We start from the raw sequence: 25,991 nt of genomic DNA, 5'->3' as shown, positions 1-25,991 counted from the left end.
GACTTTTTAGTGGTGGCTCCCTACTCCTGAAATGCTCTCCCTCAGGAGGCTCATCTGGCACCACAGCTTTAGGTGCTACAGAGAAACATTTATTTTCTGCCATGCCTTTGGCTTTTAATTAATAACTTAAATAAATATAATATAAATAATTGAGAAACATGAAAAATTCATAATCTTATAAATTATGGTTTTTAACTGCACACTCAATAAATCATATAGCACTTGAAAATACAATAAATAATAAAAACACAAAATAATTGTAATGGCGATGCTATCACACCTTATATTATGCACAGGGCATTAGCCGCTTAATCACGCCAGAGTTTCTTTTAGGGGAGCACTCTACCCCTGCGCACCTCTATGGCGCCTCCGTCGCTTGGCAACGCTTCTCCTCGCGTGTTCCGTTCGGAGCCGGAAGAAGCGACCGTCGACTTCCCTAGAGACCGCGACCTCTCCCTCTTCCCCCTCCTTTTGCTCTTTTGTTGCCGTCACGTGGGCAAGGGAGGTGGTCGCTCGGCGGTTTGAAATGAGGCGAGAGCTTGGCCAATGAGGAGGGAGTTGGGGGCGGGCGGGCGGCGGGCAGAGAAGAGGTGCCCGGAGCGGAGAGCCAATGGCGGCGTGGGAAGGCGTGTCCTACTTCGGGAGGCACCGCCCCTCCGTTGCCTTCCCTCGGTCCGCCTGTCAGTCATTGAGTCGGCCGGCCGGTTTTTCTTGCTGCGGTTCCTGTTGTCTCTCCCGCCATCCTTGCTTCCCTCATGCAGCTCGCCAGGGGCCCCGCCAGCGGGGAAGCCGCCGCCGCCTCGCCAGTCTCCGGCCCGGCCGCCATCCAGATCAGCAGGTACTGCCGCCAAGAGCGACTGGGCTCGTCCTGTCAGGAAAACGCCGCCTCCCCCCCCGGGGGGGGGGCTTTTCTGTGGAAGGTGTAGAGAGAATAAAAGGGCGGGTGGGGGAGAGGGCGCCTCTGGGCATGTGCAGAGGGCCTGGGGAAAGGAGGACTCAATACCACCATTAGATCCCCACCATTTCTGCCAGATGACACACCACAGATACCTTCTAGTGAGATGCGATATTGGACTGTACCCATCTAAGCCTTACTCAGAGTAGACCCATGGACGTTTATGAGCCTAAATTGGGGGAGGGAGAGGGCCTCTGGGTATGTGCAGAAGGCCGCTTCCCTCATCAGGGGGTGCTCAGTACATCTGTTTCTAAACTTCACCTCCCCACCCTTTTTAGCCAATTGACACCACAAATACGGCTTAGTGATATGCTATATTGGGTCGTACCCAGCTAAGCGTTACTCAGTGTAGAAACATGGGTGTTTATGGGCCTCAATTGGCCCTGTCCCCATTAATTTCAGTGAGCGCACCCCGAGTTGGGCTTATTTTCGATTTGCCCCGTTAAAATGATGTAATACCCTAAAACACGAAAGGAGCTGAAATAGAGCATCACCTCTGCTTGAGAGAGAAGAAATCAGCAGGACCAAAATCAACAGGAACAACCGACCCACAAGTTGCTTAAGGCCAAGAGCAGGTTCGGGGTTGTGTTTGATGCTAATCCTACTTGGAGCAGACTCATTGAGGTTAATGGACATGACTTAGAGTCATTAATTTCAATGGATCTATGCTAAGTGGAAGTTTGTTGGCTGCAACCCTCAGTTTCACTTCAGCCAGTGAGGCCTTGAAGAACAGATATGTTGGCGACCAGCTTGAAGAGCATTAAAGGGGATTTCGACAGATTCATGGAGGAGAAGGCTATCCATGATGACTAGACATGATTGTTGGGTTTTACCTCCACTGTCTGAAGCAATGTGACTGAATAGCAGCTGCTGGGAATCACAAACTGGGAGAGTATTGCTGTGCAGTCAAATCCTGTTTGTGAGCTTCCTGCTGGGGCAATTGAGTGGCCACTCTGCAAATAGAACATAAAAAGAGCCTGCTGGATCAGGCCAGAGGTGGCCACCTAGTCCACTGTCCTGTTCTCACAGTGGCCAGCCAGATGCATGTGGGAAACTCACTAGCAGGACCCAAGCACAAAAGCATTCTCCCCTCCTGTGGTTTCTAGCAACTGGTACAGTGGTGCCTCGCAAGACGAAATTAATTCGTTCCGCAAGTTTTGCCGTCTAGCGAATTTTTCGTCTTGCGAAGCACGGTTTAAACGGCTTAACAAAGTCGCAAGACGTTTTCGTCTTGCGATGCAAGCCCATAGGGAAATTCGTCTTGCGAGGCAAATCGCGGACGAAAAAACCTTTCGTCTAGCGAGTTTTTTGTCTTGCGAGGCATTCGTCTTGCGAGGTACCACTGTATTCAGAAACATTGCTGCCTAGATAATCTGCTGATCTGATCCAGTAGGCTCTTCTTAGGTTCTTGTGAGTCTATCAATGGCTACTACATATGGTGGCTAGATTAAAACATCTGGGCTTGGAGGCAGTGTAGCTCTGAATGCCAACTGCTGGGAATTGTGTGGAGAGGCTCCTGCTAGACTCAAGCTTGTGGGCTTCTGGAGCATCTGGTTGGCCACTGTGAGACCAGAATACTGGACTCAGTGGGCTCTGTTTGGCCTAATCCACATGTCCAACTTATTCTTATGTTTTCATTTCCACCTGACATTACAGCACTACAAGGAAGTTTGGGGAGTGTCTCTGGGAAGGGCACTCCATGGCACTGGTACTATGCCAGTCAAAGTTCTGCTGCTTTGAGAGTGAACCCACTTAGATTGCTGTTAATATATGTAGTGAGGGAAGTGGCACTTGTATGCTCAAAGGTTGTCTTGTCTTCAAGGTGTGGCTGTTCAGAGGGTACATCCTTATTCATCCACCCTCTCTTGCTATCTATCAGTGTTGGAAGAGGAAAGGGTTCATGGAGATCAAATTGGAAGTAAATGGGGCAGAAGACTGGTGGCGGGATATAGGGGTTAAGTTGTTGGCATGGTAAAGTCAGTTGTCCCTATGAATGCTGACAATCCCAGATTACTTTTGTGAACATCCAGAAATAGAAAAATATTTTGCCACTATGGACATTTAGCATTAGTATGCAATGAATGCTAACACTTTGCGTGGGACTTCTAAGATGCTAGTATATGCCACATTTCAGAATTCACTCTAAAGTGCCAACATTATAAATCAGTTCAAAAAAGTTATTATTGTGTAAATTATGTAAACACCTGAGCCTGATAGGGGTTGGCAGGAGAAGAACAGAGAGGCAGTGTGGTGTAGTAGTTAGAGTATTGGACTACTAGGACCTGGGACACCAGGGTTCAGCTCCCCACTGAGCCATGATGAAGCTCACTGAGTAACCTTGGGCCAGTCATTGCCTCTCAGCATAGCCAGTTGCTGGAAACCATAGGAGGAGAGAATGCCCTTGTGTTTGGATCCTGCTTGCGGGTTTCCTACATGCGTCTGGTTGGCCACTGTGAGGAAAAGATGCTGGACTAGATGGACCACTGGCCTGATCTATCAGGCTTTTCGTAAACTCTAGAGAGCCCATGTCTCAGTGCAAGGAGTCTGGCTTGATGTAATGCAGCTTTTGTTCCATCCAAGTGTGCTGGATGGGAGTTAAGCTAAGACCAAGGTATTGTTTGTGGGGTCTAGGGGAAAGATCTGTTGCCCAATTTATTTCTGGGATTGTTCACCCACTAAGATCAGATGTTTAGGAGCTGCTGTTAGATCCAGCCCTCAGTGGTGGATGCTCAGGTACTTTGTATGGCTTGCAGCCCCTTCTTGTTTATTTCACCTGGTGTGTCAACTGCAGGGAAGGAACTTGTCCACAGTCATCCACATCTTGATAACCTGCAGATCACATTACCGTAATACACTACCTCTGAAGGCTATCTGGAAACTTCAGTTGGTTTATAATGCAACAGCAAGGCTGTTGCCTAGTGCTGGTACTGAGGCTCACATCTCCTTCGAAAATTGCGCAGTGGATGCTCAAACCGTTTATAGGTCAATTCAAAAGTGTTGGTTGTACCCTAAATTTTTTTAAATTAAAGAGGCTCCGGGAAGTGGAGGCTTGGTGGACCACCTGCCCAATTACTGGCTCACCATCAGGTGTAGTGGAGGCCATAAGGAGGGGGGGGGTTTATGGAGGTTCCTCTCTACAACTCCCTCTCCTTATTTGGTTGCCAGGGCCTTTGCTGTTGGTTTTCAGCTTACTGGGAAAGATTTTGCTCTTCTTATTTGCTTTTAATGGTTGTGGGTTTTAATGCTGTTTCTGTATTCCCCATTTTATTTGTGTTAGCTTGTGGTTCATTACCTTTGCTGGAGAATCTTTCAGTGAGTGGGGAGGGTTATTGTAGACAGTCTAATCAAACAGGTAATTTAATTATTATTTTGTCTCCCCCGCAATCCCCCTGAGCCTCACTTCTCTAGCCACATTCACACCATACATTTAAATCACTATGATGCCACTTTAAATAGTTATGGTCCTCTCCCCCCCAAAAAAAATGTTATGGGAGCTGTATTTCATTAAGGATGATGAAAGTTGTTAGGAGCCCCTATTCTCCTCAAAGACCTATGGTTCTCAATGTGATTTCACAATCACTTCCTCTTCTCAGGGAACTCACGGAACTATATCTCTCAGAGGGGAATAGGGTCCTCCTAACAACTCTCAACATCTTAAAAAAATACATGTCTCTATGACTTATTAAAGTGCTATCATAGTGCATGGTGTGAATGTAGCCTGGGTATTGCTGCTTGAACAGTGCTTATTGTCACTTAGATGGTAAATATTTTACTCAGTATTTTATGACCTGGAGGCATAAATTGTGTTTGCTCTGGGTGGGGACTAACCTATTTCTTCAGGGTTGGGTTAAAGAAACACACACGTTCCTAAGTGTTAATCTACAAATTGATGCTATGCAGGTTTGTGATGTACTGTAGTTTAGTATCTCTCTACTACCATCCTGAGCTCTCCTGAAAATGGAGAAAGTCAGGCCTGCTGAATTTACAGTGTGATGGTCAGCTTTTATTGAGCTGCTGTGCCATTAGCAAGTTGTGGCGGCTGCAAAGTTACATTTCTCCTACTGGATTCAAACTATTGTCTTTGTGTATCCTCTCAATGCAATATTTGTGCTCTGATCAATGGAACCTACACCGGGGAATCACTTAAAGGGCTCCAGTTTTCACCTTCCCTTGGTGTCATATTAGCAGTAGGCATAGGAGAATAATTACGCTAACCAGGCTGCTGCCACTCATGAGATTTTCTAATCTCCTTACTCTCTGGGGTGGGGTTTACACCAAAGGCACTTAAGAGATCTAGGAGAGAAGTTTGCTGCTCTCTGTATATCTGTTCTTCTCAGTTGTGCTGACTTGCTGGGTTTTCACTCAGCTATGTGCATTTGCAGACTAAGTTTAAAATAAGTGCATTGGGCATTGCATTCATAAACATCTCCCTTGGGCTGTTGGCGTTTTAATTTATATCCTCTAGAAGCTTCTTTATTATTTCTTTATTTTTACTATGGCTTTTTTGTTTTAAACATACCATTTCCTGACCAAGCCCAGTCCTCTCTACCTCTGGCATCCCTTTGCAAATCACTATATTTGCAGTTAAATTCAGCTGTTGGTTTGATGGTAAAATCTGCTTTGACACTGTGGTATTCCAATAAACAGAAACAGAGTGGACAGCTGGGTTTGAACAATCTGGCTTTAAATCCTGACTTTCTCAAGGGCAACGCAGTTGCATAGCCTTGTCAAAGCCACCAGCCCAGTTCATAGCCTGACCACTGCAGTACATGTGTTGGTTACCTTGAGGCTGAAATACTGCAATGAATTCTTTGTGGGGCTGCCCTTGGTCCTAGTTCAGAAGCTCCAACTGGTAGAGAATGTGGTGGCCAGGTTGCAGATGGGGGCATCTGGATGAGAACATGGGACACCATTGTTGAAGCATCAGGCCTGCCTTCCCATCTACTACAGAGCCAGGTTCAAGGTTCTTGTAAAATTGATAAAGCCCTGAACATCCTAGGTCCAGGGTACCTCAGGGAGTGCCTGAACCCTTATATCATTTGCAGGAGCATTCTTGGTTGTTCCCTGAGTTGGCAAGGCTCATTTGACAAAAAACAAGTAACTTTGATGTCATTGGCCCAGACTTGTGGCACACTCTGCCCAAAGAGATTCAGCAGGTGCCTTCAGTTTTAATCTGTAAATGTCTTCTGAAAAAATGAGAAAGTGTGAATGCAACGAAGACATATAGAACAGGTATGCATATCAGAGAGAGCCGAGATTAGCTGCAGATCCTTGGTGACTATATAGAAAATCCACATTTGCTCCTATGTTATGTGTGGACACTCAGTTATCCATCAGTAAAATGCAAATGATTGTGCCTTTAAAAAATCCAGGTGTCTGTGGTGTTTTGACTTTTTGTCTTATCTCTGCACTGGATTGGCCTAAATGTTTGTTGCTCAGGGCGCTTCCCAACAATTGTTGTTGTTTAGTTGTGTCTGACTCTTCGTGACCCCATGGACCAGAGCACGCCAGGCACTCCTGTCTTCCACTGCCTCCCGCTCATGTTGGTAGCTTCGAGAACACTGTCCAACCATCTCGTCTTCTATAGTCCCCTTCTTCTTGTGCTCTCAATCTTTCCCAACATCAGGTCTTTTCCAGGGAGTCTTCTCTTCTCATGAGGTGGCCAAAGTATTGGAGCCTCAGCTTCAGGATCTGTCTTTCCAGTGAGCACTCAGGGCTGATTTCCTTCAGAATAGATAAGTTTGATCTTCTTGCAGTCCATGGGACTCTCAATAGTCTCCTCCAACAATACGTACAGTAATGCAATTTAACGTTTGCTAACAATAGAAGTTTAGATTCAGCTTAACACAGGACGCAGAGTGGAAACATCTTAAAGCTTACACAGATTAAATGCCTAGGGCGGGGACAATATATTTATTCTGATAAAGAGCCAGTGTGGTGTAGTGGTTAGTATGTTGGACTAGGACCTGGGAGACCAGGGTTGAAATCCCCACTTGCCCATGAAGCTCGCTGGGTGACCTTGGCCAGTCACTGCCTCTCAGCCTAACCTACCTCATAGGGTTGCTGTGGGTATTAAATTAGGAGGGGGAGAACCATGTAAGCCACTGGTGAGTTGATCTAATTCTTTTTTTTGACTGTTCAAAAGCAGAGATTGGGTGAGTGCAGAAATAGTGTTACTTGGCATCCTTCAGTAGGACAAAAAATTGTTGGCTTGGATTTCTTTTTTGTAAGCAGGGTCTGACCAAGTTGGTTGCTCCGAATATGTATGTGGGGAAACTGCCTTCTTAAAGGTTCAGGTGTGGAATAAGTAGCCAAAATGAAAACAAACAAACAGGTTGCCTCTTCTAATCCTGCAAGCTGTTGTAATTTGTTCTGTAGAGTCTGTAGAGAAGGTCACCCTGGACCAAGTGCCTATTGTAGTGTTGTCTGGCAGAAGGTGAGCAGGCTCTGCCCTCTACAGGACATTTTTGGGAAATGTTCAAGAGCTGGAGGCAGGCTGCTGTTTTTTTAAAGGAAGCTGCCTTATGCAGCATGACCATGTCTTGCGTGGGGGTTATGTTTTGGAAATGGTGCCTACCATATATACAAGATACGTCCCTGCACAGCCATCCTTACCTTCCAAGCAAAACTGACTTGCTTACCAGGCTCTGGGATGCTCTCACGAGATCTCACGGGACTGTTCAAGTTCCTGCAAGATTTTGTGAGCTCTGTAAGCGAGTCTGAGAGCTTATCAGCTCTTTCCCCACCAGGAAAGCCCTGCTCTACAGGAGGTTTTAAGTTCTCTACCTTGTGTGCAGTTAAATTGTGGAATTTCAGCTGCGCAAGTCTGCAGTTTTGCAAGTTAATTGCACGCAAGAAGTAATCGTCAAACCTTTGGCCTGCTTAGTTCACTGTTACCTACATTGACTGGCAGTGGCTCTCTAGGGTTTCATGTAAAGAAGATGCTCTGCCACTAAACTGCTACAACTGCTTCCCATTTATTTGTTTGCGTGTCAAAACCCCTCCCCCAGAAAGAAAGACACAGGACACGATGTTTAAGTTTAATGGGCATGAAATGGCCACAACTTTATTGATTAGAGAATTGAAGGTATTGGCCCTAGGCATTGGCTCCTATCCGCTACCCGGCATGATGTCCGGGAAGGGTTAACACTAACCGTGGGAGGCCCCCGTTGGAGTACGCCAACTAGGATCCCACGGGTGTCACCGCTTGGGGCGTGCCGGGGGCCCTTACCTAGGTAGGTTTCGGACAAGACAACGCCCCTCGGAGTCCTGTACCGGACTACCCCATTTCCTGGGGGAAGGTGATGGCGTTCCTCCCCCCCCCATCCATTTGCATAACAATTGAACCCCAGCCAATGCCTAACCGCCAATACCGGGAAAGTTGTGACGTTTTGCTACGAGGTAGGCGAAAAAACCAACTGGCGGAAGATCGCCAACTTGGAAAAATTCCTACCAGGCCCCTTGCGGCGACCAACCGAAGTCCATAGCAAGGTCATGACTACCTACGGCTACCTAAGCGTCTAAGGGTGGGTGGGATGGGAAAACCTCTCAGCTAGTCGGGAGTGAAGAGGGCGGACCCTGGGCGTGCCCGGCTTAAAATACCTTAAGCCACGCCTCCCCCCGGCCCGCCGATAGGCGGGCAGGGTCGCGAGCACGCCCAGGGATTCCCCCAACTCTCGCGGGGGCCAAGGTTAGCCCCCGCGGTTGGGGGGGGAGGGGCTAGACCGCAACCCCCTCTCCTCCCCATAGTCGGAAATGGCTTTGCCACAGGGTGCTTGGATTTGTTTTTCTGAGCCACTTTTCCATAAAATGTTTCTACTTCTAGGCAAGTGAGGATTAGTTAATTGTCAAGCTATGCTGTCTGTTTGTTTGTTTCACATTTTTATTTTGGATATGGCCTTTTCAAACAGAAAAAGTACTGGTTGTGGTGGAACTCATTCAAGTGAATGAGCTCTCAGTCTTCCTCTGCTTTTGCATCTTTACTGTCTTGCTGAATGCTAGGAGCAGATTTCTATATGGTTGGGTGTCAGGGTTATGGAAAGCACAATGCTTGTCTTATATTGACAGCTGTTTATGTAGTTTCATGGATTCTTCTCTTCCACTTCTCCTTGCTTTTCCCCCCTCCCCCATTTCCCAATGGTGGCTTGAAACTCTTTAAAATAGCATTTTAAAGGCAGGATTTCTTCCTCATCTCAGATTCTGGATCCTTTCAGGTTTGGGGATGGGTGGATTGGCAAAACCCTTCCTTCTCTGGAACCTCCCGGACAGAGTGGCTTTGGGGGAGGCTCTCTTATTGGGACGGGGGAAAATAGGAAGATTTCTATATTGCAGGCCAAGGTGGCTCCTGGCAGTCCGATCCTGCACACATCAATCTGGAAATCTGCTGTCCATTTAGTTCAGTGCCACTTGCGCCTTTATCAGTGTGCCTAGGATTGTGGTCTGAGAGAGAATGTTTACAGTGCTTCTTTTGTGGCTTTCCCTCCCTGGACTTTCATTTAACAGTTTCATGAGCTTGCTTAACTTGAATATTTCCTTCTCAGACACCTCCCTCCTGCACCTCCCATATTTCATGACCTAATGCTGATGGTGAACCCAGCAATGAGGTGAAACCCGTGTCCTAGGTGATGACTCATGCATGTGGGTATTTGAAGCCACATAATGAACCCAATAACAACTAATTAATGGTACCAAGCGTCCTTCATTAGATAGATACTTCATTCCTCTGATTTTGTTTGTTCATGGCTCAGCAGTTCTCCCTTTTTCTATATTTTTCACTCCACCTCCCCGACTGTAACTTATCACTGGCCAGCCTACACGTTCCCTTAATTCCACCTTCTTCCATATTTTTTGACCCCTTTCTCCATTGTCCCACATCCTGTAAAGCTCCTTATAGGAATAGGCACTGTACTCATTACCTGCTATCTAGCAGCATTCCGCTTTTCTCTTCAGCCTACGTTTTAGTATGTCTTCTTTGGCTCACAGAAGGAGTTGAACTTTACGTCACCATTTTAGAATGCAAGAGCCCTGTAGCGGAATCAGGCGAAAGACCCATCTAGCCCAGCATCCTGTTCTCACAGAGTCCAAACAGATGCCCCATTGAGAAGCTCTCTTCCCACATGAGATTCCCAACGGCTAGTGTTCAGAGGCATATTGCTTCTGACAGTGGAGAGAGGACATAGCAGTGTTAGAAACTCAGATATATAATCTAATCACCAAATGGCACATTGAACCTGGGTTACAGTCACCACAATGGAATGTCTAGGCACCATTCCCCCCAGTTGTTGTTGTTTAGTCGTTTAGTCGTGTCCGACTCTTCGTGACCCCATGAACCAGAGCACTTCAGGCACTCCTGTCTTCCACTTCCTCCTGCAGTTTGGTCAGACTCATGCTGGTAGCTTCAAGAACACTGTCCAACCATCTCGTCTTCTGTAGTCCCCTTCTTCTTGTGCTCTCAATCTTTCCCAGCATCGGGTCTTTTCCAGGGAGTCTTCTCTTCTCATGAGGTGGCCAAAGTATTGGAGTCTCAGCTTCAGGATCTGTCCTTCCAGTGTGCACTCAGGGCTGATTTCCTTCAGAATGGATAGGTTTGATCTTCTTGCAGTCCATGGGACTCTCAAGAGTCTCCTCCAGCACCATAATTCAAAAGCATCAATTCTTCGGCGATCAGCCTTCTTTATGGCCCAGCTCTCCCTCCCATACATCACTACTGGGAAAATAATAATAATAATAGTAATAATAGAATAATGATGATGATGATAATTTCTATACTGCTTTCTATCACATTAAAACATCAAATAAAACAATCCAGAATAAAACTAATTCAAGCTTCCAGGAAAATATTTCAGATGTTTCTGTAAGTGACATTTTGCTTTTCCCAGTCACCAACCTGGCATCCAGAGATCTCCATGTTCTCACAATTGACCTGTGTTATTCGGGGGGGGGGGGACACACGCCAGGCACATGGCTGATTTCTGACACTGGAACTTTGCCATAGTGGCTAGTAGCCATTGATAGCCTTATCCTCCATGAAGCGAATTCTGTTGTGTGGTGTGTGAAGATGCACTTTCTTTTGTCTATTCTGAAACTTCCAACAGTCAGCTTCGTTGAAAGGCCCTGAGTTTTAGTATTGTGAAGGAGGGAGACAAACGTTTCTCTATTCCCTTTTCCCACAAGTTGTGTAATTTTATGCACTTCCACCATGTTCTCCTCTTTCTTGGTTTTTATCCAAACTGGAAAGCTCCAAGTGCTGTGATCCATCCTTGTGATCATTCTGGTTGCCCTTTTTCAAACCTTTCCCAGCTCTGCAGCATCCTTTTTGAGGCAAGGAGATTCTGCCTCCCATTTTTGTATTGTAAGTTACCTGAAAACCTGCTTTAGCAACTGAAGCAATAGGCTAAGTCATCTGATAATAGTATTTTAATTGGTAGTTGGCTTCCAATTAAAGGGAGGTACATGATTCTTCCACTTGCTAAACAGTTTGCTGTTGAAGATTTATTTCTCCAGAGCTTCTGGTTAGATGTTAAAGCAGTTCCCTGAACCAGGGAGACCAGCCATATGAATTGTCAACCATCTCCTGTTTCCTAGGGGGATGTCAAGCCTGTTTGATGGTTGTTTTTAGAGTCTGTTGTTGTCTGGATTCAGAGGAATTCTTTTTGTGTGTGTATGTTCTTCTGTCAATAGCACAAGATCAGTTTGTTCTCTAAATTCATGGCTTGTGGCACTGACAATGTTTGTGTAGGAAATTTCCAGACACTATATAAAGAGCAATATAGTTATGTGTGTGAAGGGAGCAGAGACATCACCTGGGCACCACTTTCAGTACCTGAGCGGTTAAAAGTTTTAGAGCAGCCATGCTGAAGATGTGGCGGGAGGTGGGAGCAAAGCTCTTGCAGCTGAATGCGAATCTCGGGAGGTAAGTGATCAGATGTGAGTATCCTGCAATTTAAGCTGCCCTGGTCTGGGAGTAAGGCTGGGTGCTGTCTTGGGTAGTGGGTTGGCCTTGGGCTAGCCAGTTAGAACTTGCATCTTAGATGCACATTCATCAGGTGGTCTTTAGGGAAATACAGTGGTGCCTCGCAAGACGAAATTAATTCGTTCCGCAATTCTCTTCGTCTTGCGGTTTTTTCGTCTTGCGATGCACGGTTTCCCATAGGAATGCATTGAAAATCAATTAATGCGTTCCTAGGGAAACCGACTTCAGACCAGGTCCGGGGACAGTCTGTCCCCGGACCTCTTCTGAAGGCTGGGGGGGGGGGACAAGGGCTTTTCTTCCCACCCCCAGCATTTTAAAAAACCCTGGGACAGCGGAGGACTTCTCCGCTGTGCGGGGCTATCTTAAAATGCTGGCGGGCGGCATTTTAAAATCGCTCCGGACAGCGGAGGACTTCTCCGCTGTCCGGGGCGATTTAAAAGCCCCTGGGAAGGCAGGCAGGGGGGACAAAGACTTTCGCCCCCTGCCCGCCTTCAGAAGGTGTTCCCGCCCCCCGCCCCACTTCGGAACAGCTTTCCGAAGTGGGGCGGATGGGGCAGGTGTCCCCGCCCCCCCGCCCCACTTCGGAACAGCTTTCCGAAGTGGGGCAGCGGGGCCAGGTGTTCCCGCCCCCCCTCCCCACTTCGGAAGAGCTTTCCGAAGTGGGGCGGCGGGGCCAGGTGTTCCCGCCCCCCCTCCCCACTTCGGAAGAGCTTTCCGAAGTGGGGCGGCGGGGCCAGGTGTTCCCGCCCCCCCTCCCCACTTCGGAAGAGCTTTCCGAAGTGGGGCGGCGGGGCCAGGTGTTCCCGCCCCCCCTCCCCACTTCGGAAGAGCTTTCCGAAGTGGGGCGGCGGGGCCAGGTGTTCCCGCCCCCCCTCCCCACTTCGGAAGAGCTTTCCGAAGTGGGGCGGCGGGGCCAGGTGTCCCCGCCCCCCCTCCCCACTTCGGAAGAGCTTTCCGAAGTGGGGCGGCGGGGCCAGGTGTCCCCGCCCCCCCTCCCCACTTCGGAAGAGATTTCCGAAGTGGGGCGGCGGGGCCAGGTGTCCCCGCCCCCCCTCCCCACTTCGGAAGAGCTTTCCGAAGTGGGGCGGCGGGGCCAGGTGTCCCCGCCCCCCCTCCCCACTTCGGAAGAGCTTTCCGAAGTGGGGCGGCGGGGCCAGGTGTCCCCGCCCCCCCCGCCCCACTTCGGAAGAGCTTTCCGAAGTGGGGCGGCGGGGCCAGGTGTCCCCGCCCCCCCTCCCCACTTCGGAAGAGCTTTCCGAAGTGGGGCGGCGGGGCCAGGTGTCCCCGCCCCCCGCCCCACTTCGGAACAGCTTTCCGAAGTGGGGCGGCGGGGCCAGGTGTTCCCGCCCCCCCGCCCCACTTCGGAAGAGCTTTCCGAAGTGGGGCGGCGGGGCCAGGTGTCCCCGCCCCCCGCCCCACTTCGGAAGAGCTTTCCGAAGTGGGGCGGCGGGGCCAGGTGTTCCCGCCCCCCGCCCCACTTCGGAAGAGCTTTCCGAAGTGGGGCGGCGGGGCCAGGTGTCTCCGCCCCCCCCGCCCCACTTCGGAAGAGCTTTCCGAAGTGGGGCGGCGGGGCCAGGTGTTCCCGCCCCCCCTCCCCACTTCGGAAGAGCTTTCCGAAGTGGGGCGGCGGGGCCAGGTGTCCCCGCCCCCCCTCCCCACTTCGGAACAGCGTTTTAAAATGCTGGGGGTCGGGAGCGAAGCGCTGCTGACCCCCAGCATTTTAAAATCTCCCCGTGTCCCGGGGAGGTTTTAAAATGTTGGGGGTCGGCAGCGCTTCGCTCCCGACCCCCAGCATTTTAAAATCTTCCCAGGACACGGGGAGATTTTAAAATGCTGGGGGTCTGCAGCGCTTCGCTCCCGACCCCCAGCATTTTAAAATCTTCCCAGGACACGGGGAGATTTTAAAATGCTGGGGGTCTGCAGCGCTTCGCTCCCGACCCCCAGCATTTTAAAATCTTCCCAGGACACGGGGAGATTTTAAAATGCTGGGGGTCTGCAGCGCTTCGCTCCCGACCCCCAGCATTTTAAAATCTTCCCAGGACACGGGGAGATTTTAAAATGCTGGGGGTCGGCAGCGAACGCTTCGCTCCCGCCCGCCAGCATTTTAAGATCGCCCGGGGCAGGCGGGGGGAGGCAGGCGGGGGGGAGCAAAGACTTTTGCCCCCCGCCGGCCTTCAGAAGAGGTCCTCTTCTGAAGGCCGGCTGTGGGCGAAAGTCTTTGCTCCTGACCGCCAGCATTTCCCTATGGGCTTTCGTCTTGCGATGCAAGCCCATAGGGAAATTCGTCTTGCGAAGCGCCTCCAAAACAGAAAACCCTTTCGTCTTGCGGGTTTTCCGTCTTGCGAGGCATTCGTCTTGCGGGGTACCACTGTATTCACATCTTTTTTGGAATTGGGTATCTAGCCTGGGAGACCAAGGAAGTGAATGGCACTACCTGCCCACAGCTTTGTGGGTTGGTAGGTTATAGATCTTGTAGTGTTAGATTTACATATGTAAAATGGAAGAGCCCACCCCACCATGGAGGAGTCCCATATGCAAGTCATAGGTAGAGATTCCCCTTCCCTCAAAGCCTGAGACTGGGGGAGTACTCTAGCCTCAAGCTGCCTCAAAGAAAAGGGAACTGTAGTTTTTAAAAAGGGTTTTGGGAACTGCAGCTCTGTGATGGGTAAACTATAGTTCCCAGGATTATTTGTGGGAAAGATGTCCAAAAAAAGATTCTGTCAGTTGATTGGTCAAATGTTTTTGAATAATAACACAGCTATATTTGAATCATTACAATTATTAGAACAGGAAATACAAAATTTAATCAGTACTTAAGCTAAGTCGACTTCATGGTTTTACAACTTTTGAAAAAGTAGACCTATTGAAATTAATGGACATGACTAACTTAGATCTATTGATTTCTGTGGACCTATTCCATGTAAAGCTTAGTTGGATACAGTTTGACAGGATACATTTTTTAATTAAAAAATATTGAACAGTGTTACACACAGAGAGAGAAACAACCATAATAACAAAATAATGTAAGTTCAGCTCAAGGAGCTCTTGATAATAAAGTCAAAAGAAAAAAATCAGGAGTGAATGAAATGGACACAAATAAAATTATAAATGTGGTATAAAACACAGCTTATACTGTACAATGATGAGAAAAAATGTATTGCCTGTTTATAGATATGGTCAAATAAAATTGTATTCTGAAGGGATTTGCCTGTGTGACTGCATTGTCATATATAAATTTAATAAAATAAACAAATATTGATTAAAAATAACCCACAAGCAGAGGTGAAATCAGAAGAATCAGTGTCTTTCCTAGCCACAGGAAGATTACATCTCAATATCTCTGAAATAGCAATGAACATAACTTTCTTGAATCAGCTATCTAGGGTGCAGCATGAAGCGTCTTCCCGGCCCTGAGTGATGACTAATCAAGCTGCTACCAGAAGATATACAGTTTACTGTTTACATATAGGATCGGCATTACCTTTATCAAAAATAGGAAAAATACATACATGTGAGCCAAACATTCTAGGGTAAAATACTACTGATGGAAGACTCCCCACCCCCACCCCCCAATGCTGGCAGAGACAGTCTTAAAGGGTGGGTAGACCAGATCTTCATCCATTGAGATACCTCAAATTGTTCCTTAAGATCTGGCTCCCATACCAACTTTACGTAGGGTGAAAATTGTAATAGTAAAAGTAGAGTGTGATGCCATTCCCCTCTGGATGGCCTGCATAAGGAGGAGCTCAAAAGGTGTGTTGTTTTATGAATTGTCCAGTCTGTTGAACCCTTAACCTGTTCAAGCCAGTTTCCCAATTGCAAGAGGCATTCTTATGGCATATGGGTACCTTTGCCCTAGAGAGCAAGTTCTCCAATCAGAAGGGAAGAACTGCACCACTTCTTGATGGCCCTCTTTCAGGCCTCCTCCCTTGCTCCCACTCCTTTTTCAATTGATGGCTGATGGCGTGCCAGTTTGGATCATGACGGGAGGAAAACTCTCTGTCCTTCATTTCTCAGTCTTCCCAGTGGGAGAGCAATCAGCCCCCCACAAACATCTCCTCCTTTTCTTCTTTTTGCTGTACCTGTTCCTAATCATAGAATCTCAGAATTTTAGAGCTGGTGCAGCAATGGTTTTTATTTTCAAGAATATTTTTAGCCTCCCCTTCCTCGCCAAGCAACCTGAAGAATGTAGATCCTTAAGAATTTAAGGTGAGGGGAGTTCAAGCTTTTACTTACTTGTGGGTGGGAATTTCTCTTTGTCCTCTTGCTAAAAGTATGTGAACAATTTGTCCCTGCAGAGGACCAAAGTAGAACTTCTGCTAGCTTGATGAAGGCAAAGGTCTGCTTATCTTCCTGCAGCATTTTTCCATGGGTTCATCTCTCAGCACTGTTGCAGTGTTTTAGAAAACCCACCTCTACAGCAGCCTTTCCCAAGCTGGTGCCCTCCAGATGTTTTAGGCTACAAACACTTTTGTGGGTGGGGCTGATAGGAGTTGTACTCTGAAACATCTGGAGGGGGATACCAAGTTGAGTTAAGGCTGCTGTACGTGAACACTGTCAGTCATGTAGCTGGGTTTCTTCCTTTCCCTTTTGTATGAGACCTCAGGGTGTCTAGGATGACTCATTCTGCAACTATGCTGGGGACCAAGGCAGGAAATCCTCTGAGGGGGGAGGCGGGTGTGTGTGTGTGTGTGCCAAGCCTAGTGCAGATAATGCCATGAAAATACCAGTTCAGAGTGCTTTCTAACAGAGATGAGGACTCTCTCTGTCTCCTCCTCGGGATGCAAAGTCGGCTTATCTGGTATGACAACCTTCATACTTTTTTTGTAGGTGCTGTGTGGTTGAAATCTGTGGATTGACCCTCCTTTGTGATCAGTTGCTCCTCTAGGTCCCAGTCAGGCACAGTGCCAGACAGTAGATATAGGAGAAAGCAGAACAGTTAGTTGGCTTGCAAGAGTGGCTGGGACTTCAAAAGGAGGAATATGAATCACCGATTATGCCATGATTGAAAAGGATTTGACTTAAAGCCTGTATATATAAGAAGACAGGTAGTTGGGAAGGGTGAATTGGGGGCTCTAATTACAATTAGGCTGCAATTACAGCAGGTGGAATGGGGGAGGGAGAATGGCTTTGGGAGCAAAGACTTTTGCAAGGGTTTTCCTCTCCCATGGTTGGGGATGAGGGAGGAGGAAGAGCTACAGAATAGAAGGTGACTGGCCGGACAACAGAGGTGGGAAAATATTTCATATTCCTAGGAGTTGTTGACACCTTTTCAAGCTCCTTGGCAACCTGTTGCCTGGATTTTTTCCTGGTTCAGAGACTTCTTCCTGGGAAGAAAATGGTGTGCTTCATCTTGGCTCATTCTGAACATCACTTTAGTGATCTTCCAGACCGTGTGGCTGATTTGCTTGTACATATCCAGTTCGGCCTGGCCATTCTTTACCACGATGTCTGAATCAGATTAATTATGTTTAGCATGAGCAATTAATTTGCTTCTAAACTATGGCTTGGTAACTGACTTCACACCAAGGTTTTGTGGCAAAAATGGTTTACATTTCAATCATGAGATTAAATTTTACAGTTTGCAGCAGCTCCCAACCTTGGCCATTGAGAATATAAGATTGCTATCCTTGAAAGCAGACAGTTGTTGCTAAAAGTGTCCTGCCCTAAAATGCCTTGCTCCAGAATTCAGCCCAACATCAGACACGAGAGAGGTTCTGACCCGAGGAGAGATCCAAGGGCCATCATGATAGACTGGCCTGTAAGAGATGGATTCTGCCCTACAGTTCCCTACAGCTGCTGCTGTGTCTTTTGTTCCTGGCTCAGAACCTGTCCTTATCTCATGTTTCAAGATGCAGCTTCAACCATTCAGTTTTCTGTTACTTCTTCCTGTTACTCTTTGAGAATTTCAGTAATTCAAGGACTACCAGAGCACCTCTGGGGAAACATACCTATGCCTTCTCTCTTTCCATGGCTCAACCAATGACCCAAATTGGGGAGCAGTAGCTGCTTGGTCTAGTTCTTCCCTGACCTAATCCTTCCCCCCCTAAATCTGGCAGGAAGTTAATCCACAATTAGATATTATAGGATTATAGGGTTTCACTCTTGAGGGTGGTCCAGGTTAGAAACGAGAGGAAGATTGTGTTCAAAACTGGAGTAGTAAGTACTGGCAATGTCTCATGCAGCTTTCTGATCCCTGTAGCAGGTGCCTTCTGCTGGTCTTTGCACCTGTGAACCTGTCTACACATTTGGGTTACCTGTGGAGGTTGGCTCTGTTTTGTCCTCCATTGGAATAACAGCCTATTCCTACCTCTTTTTCTTAATGGTGACACAGATCATTAATAACATTATATTCTTCACAACTGTGAGCAGGGCAGTGGGATGGGGTAAGTGAAGACAAGCTGCAACAATTAATTTTAATGTTCTTCACTGCTCCTGCTCAGGCTGCACAAACAAAACATTTTGGTTCCTGAAATTCATTCTGATTGTGCAGATAAAATATAACTGATAGCATTGTACAGGATGTGGTATTAGTGTGTGAAAACAGTGAAGATCCAATGATACCCAGGCATGCACACCAAGATGGTGGAGATGTCAGGCGCCATTCTGGTGCTCAAGCTTCTTCACTTGGTCGCAAGTGGCTGATAGCCAGGTGCAAAATGCACCTGGCCCCTGGCTAATTTTGAACACTGCAGTCCAACATCATCTGTAAGGGGCCATGTTGTTGACACATGTTCTGTCTCTTCAGCCTGAACTAGAGCTGACTGCCTCTTTATCCTCTTTTCTCTCTGTAGGATTATGCGCCCTGATGATGCCAACATTGCTGGGAATGTCCATGGAGGGACCATATTAAAAATGATTGAGGAGGCAGGTGCCATCATCAGCACTCGGCACTGCAACTCTCAGTCTGGGGTAAGTACTCTGCACATGTTCAAACAGTGAAGCTGTTTGCAGCTATGATATGTGGAGGAGGCTCTTCTCAGTGATGCCTTCAGTGTTAGTAGCAGTAAATTGTGGAATGGGGCAAAGCTGCAGGAGCAAAGCCTTGTTGCCTCCCTGTGCTTCCGTTGTAGATTCAAGTGCCTGCTCTGCGTGTTAAGGTTTATAATGTTCCTGTCTTCTTTTGTTTTATTTTTCAAACTGTCATATACAGTGGTGCCCCGCAAGACGAATGCCTCGCAAGACGAAAAACTCGCTAGACGAAAGGGTTTTTCAGTTTTGCGTTGCTTCGCTAGACGAATTTCCCTATGGGCTTGCTTCGCAAGACGAAAACGTCTTGCGCTTTTTTCTTAAAGCCGCTTGAAGAGGCGCAGTTGCGACGGACTGTGCTTCGCAAGACGAAAAGACTCGCGGAACGAATTATTTTCGTCTTGCGAGGCACCACTGTAACAGTTTCCAACTTAATAACGAAGGAGTAGTAAAAAAGATAAGTAAATTTAAAGATACATGACATGGGAATACAAATTCCAACTTCAGCAAAAAAGAAATGGAATAGAAAAGATCACAAGAGACATTTGTCCACTACCTAACCCAGTGGTTTTCAACAGGTGTGCCATGGCGCCATGCGGCACCTTGAATGATGATCATGAGTGCCGCGGGTGGGGGAAGTGCTGTGCAACCATTGCCATGCATCAGGCGAAAGAAAGCAGGCTTAAGAAAAAGTCTGGACCCTGTGCTCCTATGCAGGATTAGGTTCCATGTCACCTGTACGAATTTATTTCCGAGCTAAGCAAGCCTGGGGCAGGGCTGCCAAACATTTTGGCCTTGTTCAATCAGGAGGGACGCAAGAACGAGGCAGCAGGCTTGGAACGTCCCAGAGGAAATGTGGGCTTCACCTTTCACTGTAGAGGCTCTCCCCCCCCCCCACCAAACTTTTGGATCCATGCTGGCTGTGCATGCGTGCTGGTGCTGCTTACTCACCTGCTGCCAGAGCCCAGTGAAGGTGCGGGGGGGGGGGAACAGGGTCAACAAAAGCAGTGTCCATGCCCATTATGCCCCTCCTCCTTCCTCACCTTTAGTGGGGGAGGGGTGTGGTTGTGAGATAAAGCCGAGGGGGAAAGACATTTGCCTCCCCCGCCCACCAACTGACCAAACCTGGGCCCTAATCCATAATAAAAAGGTCTGGTATTCATTTATGCAAGGACAGAAACAACAAATCCAGGTTCTGAAATGGACACTAACCTTCTGCCACCATGACTGGAGAAAAGCCCGAGGGTGGTGGGTGCCTTTCCTCTGTTTCCAAATCTGTCCTTTAAAACTTCTTGGGCGACCAGAATTCGTGGATAGTCACCCTATTTTATCAATTTCTTCCTTTTTAGAAAAAAACAAACAAACAAACCCCAAATGTAATCTATGACTGGCCAGTAGGTGGCAGTGATAGATAATTAGAGGGGAATAAAGAGTGGGGGACTCCACTAAAGTTGGAGATGGGATGCCAGTCTACCAAAGAGCTTATTGCATAAGTACACAGTTGAAAGCATTCTGTGATGCTAATGAACCCAGACCTCTGACTCCCTCGCCCCTTGCAAAGTAGGTAGAACTGAGTAGCGGGTCTGTAGACTTCAGGAGCAGCCTCATGTTTTTTCCACCCATCTTCCGTTTCAGGCTCTTTTCCTCCTTTGCTCCCAGTGGTGTGTGTTGTTTTCCTTTTACCCCACCTGCCTGTGATGTTTTGCTCACTCACTAACAGTGGCTTCGCCTGCCCCTCTCAGGAGCGATGCGTGGCCGCCCTGGCCCGCGTGGAGCGCACAGACTTCCTTTCCCCCATGTGCATCGGAGAAGTGGCTCACGTCAGTGCTGAGATCACCTACACATCCAAGCACTCTGTAGAAGTCCAGGTGCATGTGGAGTCGGAAAACATTCTCACAGGTAAGCAGAACCCCAGCACCTTTTGTGGTCACCTGCTGAACAAGGGTTAAACCACGTGATGGCGCGTAACTTCTTCACTTTCTTAAATCTTTCATTTTCCAAGATTTTTCTTGAGGGGAAAGGGCAACTGCTGTGTCTATCATTCTTTTTAATGAAAGAAATTTCTCTCAAAGTGCCTGTTTAACCATGCACAGCTGGCAGTTATACTTCACCCTCAAAACTGGATTTGAACATAAAGAATTCATTTCTTACCTGTTAGTCGCAGCAGGAATTTTCGATGTGAAAAAGTGGAGATAACCTCCTATCCCATCCGTTAAAAAGTAGCATGATAAAGTACGGGGATTCATTGCGGTGGTTAAATTAACTAATTACCCGAGAAGTAAGGAAGACAAATGACGCCCATGTTATTTTAGGAATTGATGGGTGCATTTTGTTTTGCAGTAGGAGGAGGTTGGTCTCAATGGATTCACAATATTTTGATTTATCCAGGGCTGAAGCTTTTTATTATGATTTGCGAAGCAATTATGATGATTGAATAACAACACAGAATAAAGCAATCCACCAGGATACAAGAGACAGAATGCACTGACTTTGATACATTAAGTTGTATACGAGATGAAGAACTTCAATTTGTTTGAATAGACTAGTGTTTCCCAACCTTTTTCCTTCCTGTGGCACCCCCATGGGCTTAGCCAAGGGAGGGCAGGGGGGCAGCTACCCCCCACAAGTAAAAATCAATACAAATCTGAGGTTTCCCTCCCCTATCTAAAGCCTACCCCTAACAAAAATTCTGCCCATGCCCCGCTCCCATCCTACTGGTAGAAAGGTAGCTATTTTAATGTTTTGTTTGTAATTAGAACATGTTTTATTTATAAATTTTATAATTTATACAAAATACAATTACATAAAATGATAAGGAATGAAATATTGTTGAAGCAGAAAAACATAGAGCTGGAAAAACCATGGAGTTGGAAGGGACCCTAGGGGTCATCTTTCTAGTTAAAGGTAAAGGACCCCTGGACAGTTAAGTCTAGTCAAAAGCAACTATGGGGTTGCGGCGCTCATCTCAGCTTTCCAGGTCATGTGGCCAGTTGACTAAACCACTTCTGGCACAATGGAACACTGTGATGGAAACCAGAATGCATGGAAACACCATTTACCTTCCTGCTGCAGCGGTACCTATTTATCTACTTGCATTGGCATGCTTTCGAACTGCTAGGTTGGCAGGAGCTGGGACAGAGCAACAGGAGCTCACCATCTTTCTAGTGCAACCCTCTGCAATGTAGAAAACTTAGCTAAAGCATCTGTGATAGATGGCCATCCAACCTCTGCTTAGAAACCTTCAAGGAAGGAGAGTCCAGAACCTCCCGAGGAAGATCCATCTTCCATGTATTATAAAAATTAAACAACACTTATTTGACCCCAGTTATTTGACGCAGACGGGGAAAACTTACAGATACAGTCCAAAAGGCGTACAGGGAGTTCTGTATATATGGGAGAATTTTAAAAAGCAAGTGGTCCTCCCTGACCTGCTGCAAAACTATCTTTTCATCCATAGGAGCCCTGGCTGCCTAGATAAAACATTCTAGCTCCCCATACTTTACCTGGGAGTAAAGCCTACTGAGCTCAGTGTGGCTTTCTTCTGAGTTGACACTTATTTACTAGATGCAAGTCAGCAGCACCAGACAACCCCGCTTGGCTAGGCACTGGGGTGGATTTCATGCCGCCTTGCAGAGCTGAGGCCCTGGTAAGCCACCCACTTACCCACTTATGATTGGCCAAGCAGATAGCCAGTCAATCAGGATTTTTTAAAAAACAAAAGCTTTCCTCCTTTCACTTCTCACTTCCCTCTGTGGTCCCCAAGCCTTGTGTTGTGGTCCCTCAGTTATGCAATTTCCCCCTGTTGCCCCCTTGGAATATCCTGGAGCCCCTGGTTGGGAAACACTGGTATAGACTATATTACAGTATACTGTGGTTGTATCCTACTAATTTGTATTTGGAGTAGACCCTTTTCTCATCTTGCCAAAATTTCTAGCCCCCCCCCCATAATATCTCGAAGCTGATCTCATGCAAAGTGAATAAAAATGTTGGGCTAGGACCTGGGAGACCAGGGTTCAAATCCCCTCACTCAGCCATGAAACTTGGTAGGTGCTCTTGGGCAAATCACTGGCTCTCAGCCTAAACTCCCTCCGGGGTTGTTGCGGTGATTAAATGAGGAGGTAAGAACCATGTGTACTACCTTGACCCTTTGGAGAGAAAAAGAAGTGATCTAATGCTCACCCTGCCTCTTGCTTGATGCCTCACTCCTTGGCTCACAAATCCAACTTCTTTGGAAGTGGCTGCTTCCCAGCTGCTGCATTCCAAAACTTTCCTTCCCTCCAGGCCTGGCCGAAGTGACATTACTGGCGGATGTGCAGTCGAACGCATACTTCATTGCTCACGAGATGGAAACTGTCTGCAGCAAATCTGCAAATTTCTGGCTTTCTTGGCCTTTTGGTCTATTTATTTATTCGATTTTTCGCCCACCCTTCACTACAAGCGCAAAAAACAAGAAAAGTTTTTAAAATGTGAAAAAAAAGTTCCTAAATGTTAAGGGAGGTTTTAAACTAAATGCATATTTTAAACCCTTCTCAGGGCTTATTCCTGCTTTATTGAACCAAGGATTCCCCCCGTGATTCACACATAGGTGTTTTATGTTTATATCATCATGGCATGACCTTTGGCTACTTACAGTAAGACTCAACTCGACATAGCAGCACAAATGTTTGAAGAAATGTGTGCCAGGATTCAAGAGTTGGGGGCCGACTTAGGAGACAGGAATGCCCAAAATGGCCCTCAGCATTTCATCTCCTTCCCCAGATACCCAGTCTGGCAAGAGATTCCCCATGTGTGGCATTACAAAATTTAGCTCTCTTGGCAACCCTCTTCCCATCTTCTCTCTTCCCCTCCTCCCAATATTTGGCCCTGCCTCAAGCTTCTCTTGGAATATCTTCCTGCCAAGAGAATATGGTTTTGACCAACTGGGATGTTGAGACTTTGTCGGTGCAAACGCTGGGTTTTGTAAAAACAAAGCAGGTGCAGAGAAACCAGATGTCTATCCCCATGCTCTTGGCCGACGTGTGGGAAGATGAAAATGTGTTTCCATGGTTACCATGCCTTGAAAGAGAATATGCAGATCAAACCGGGAGCCAAAAGTTCATCCCACTCGGTGATAGACACCACTGATTAACTGTGGGCCACTGCGAGGAGTGGCACCAAGTGAGTCCCTGCCTGTGACTTCCTTTTTATAACCTCCCCAAATCCTTGAGGCTGCTTCTAAATATTAATCTGCATATATCGCTGGATGGAGGAGAACTAGGGAGAACCTTCTCTTCCCACAGTCGATCACAGTTCAGAGGCCCTGCATGACTGTGGCCAATTGGACAGCTTTGATGGGAGAGGCCTTTAATAAAATTGGACTCCTGGAATGAAACGCTTGGGCTGCCTTTCATCTCCTCCAAATTGCAATTAAGATTTAAACCAACCCTTTCACCGGTTCCACTGCACAAGGAGATTTTTTTGCAGTGAGGTTTGTGGAAAAAACCGCTATCCAGAGGAACAAGGGAGCCGTCAGGCCTGGGAGTGTGCTGACTTTGATACTGCCCAGAGCAGGGACAGGGTTGGGAGGCTGCTTGCACCAACATCTTCCCCAGGATCAGCTTAGTTTAGCTTAAGAAACAGCAACTCCCAGCATTCTTGGGGAAAGCCATGACTGTTTCAAGTGGCATCAAAGTGCTTTGAATGTACGGTGCGAATGGGGCTGCAATGTTTGCAGGAGATGCCTCATTGTGGTGCATTGCACCTTGAAAATGGATAGGCAGGTCCAAGTGGCACTTGAATTCCAAACGTGTGCTTATGTGACCCTGTGTCAGGCTGCTAAAACCTCTGGTCAGTGTTCTTGTTTTATATAGGAAAGATTGTCAAACTGGGACTCAGCCAAGGGGTGGAAAATGAGCAGCTCTCCAGATATTGGTGGACATCAGCCAGCATGGTCAGTGCTCAGGGATTATGGAATCCTGCAAAAGCTGGAGGGTGATATGTTCCCTGCCCCTATATTTTGAAGGGTTAGGGAGGTCGTGCCAAGGATTCTTTTGCTTGTCCTTTGTTTCCCCATTTCAAGTTGCCAGTTAGCAACAGCCGGCGGTGTCTGAAGTGCCCCGGTCCCCCTCTGGGCTTGCCGGCTCTCAGCAGGCACGGCCCATCCAGCTCAACCAAGCTAAGCTGCCAGTGCTGCTCATTTGACTTATCCCCAGTGTCTGGATGCTAATTTCTGTTAGATGCAATTAGGAGGGAACAGCTCCGGTACAGGCGGACTGCAGCCACAGAAGCTTCTGAAAGCAGCAGCCTTGGGAATTGGCGCTCTTTTGATCAGAGTTTTACCCAGGAAAATGTGCAGAAGCCATTCTGTGTTGTTTGGGGAGGAGTGTGGGAGCCTTGGGGGGGGCATAGGGTTGCTGCTGTGGAATCCAGCCTGTCAGGTTGTTTTGTTGTTGTTGGGCTTAAGCAGTAAATCTTATTCCCAAGAGAAGGTTGTCACATCACAGTGAAAAGCTGTGCACAGAGCCGAAGTATTGCAAATTAGCCCTACTTTCCGCACAAATTCTGTTTTCCTTTTGTAACAGGGAGAGGGATATGCTGCAGTGAAACGCCTTCTCCAGAGTACTGGGAGCATTGTCCCTCTGATCTTTGGATGAAAAGAGGCGTGATGTTTTTTTTCAAGCAGTCGGGCCAGTTTTGAAAGCAATGTACTTGTTTGTACCATATCCAAATCCGCGCAGACTTTCCCCCCTGAAAATTTAGGCCCATAGTCAGAAATCAGGGTGTGTGTGTGTGTGTGTGTGTGGCAGGAACTGAACAGCCATAACATATAGTTCTATAGGGTCAAACTTAGGTAATGTAATGGTCACTTTTTTTTGGAAGCGTACTACTGGCACACTTTTCCTTATTGCTGCAAATGTAAAAGGGACTTATTCAAAAATTAAAGCTGAACATTCAGGGAGGAGCCTGGAATATCAGTTCCCCTCCTTTTGGAACATAAGACCAGCCTGCTGGATTAGGCCAGTGGCCCAACTGGCCCAGCATCCTCTTCTCACAGTGGCCAACCAGATGCCCCAACCAGAAACCTGAGCACAACAGCACTCTCCCTCCTGCAGTTTT

The 25,991-nt window shown here is 47.3% G+C and overlaps 1 protein-coding gene across 3 annotated transcripts in view; it reads left to right on the top strand.

Annotated features, from left to right (window-relative positions):
• Positions 1 to 577: 577 nt before the first annotated feature.
• Positions 578 to 25,991, top strand: part of ACOT7 (acyl-CoA thioesterase 7) — a 69,006-nt gene continuing 43,592 nt past the window's right edge. Inside the window, exons 1-3 of one of the 3 annotated variants that reach the window (XM_081201647.1) lie at positions 578 to 838; positions 18,722 to 18,839; positions 20,639 to 20,795. In XM_081201647.1, the coding sequence (XP_081057773.1) occupies positions 756 to 838; positions 18,722 to 18,839; positions 20,639 to 20,795 (358 nt within the window). In that variant the 5' untranslated portion in view covers positions 578 to 755. Of the gene's footprint in view, positions 839 to 16,627; positions 16,729 to 18,721; positions 18,840 to 20,638; positions 20,796 to 25,991 lie in introns of those variants that run through there. The other 2 variants (XM_081201648.1, XM_081201649.1) reach the window with 2 other exon arrangements.

The sequence above is a fragment of the Podarcis bocagei genome (assembly GCF_964188305.1).
Source record: "Podarcis bocagei genome assembly, chromosome: 7".
NCBI classification, from domain to species: domain Eukaryota; kingdom Metazoa; phylum Chordata; class Lepidosauria; order Squamata; family Lacertidae; genus Podarcis; species Podarcis bocagei.
The sequence above is the reverse complement of the archived record's forward strand: the minus strand, read 5'-3'. Positions and strand labels throughout refer to the sequence as shown.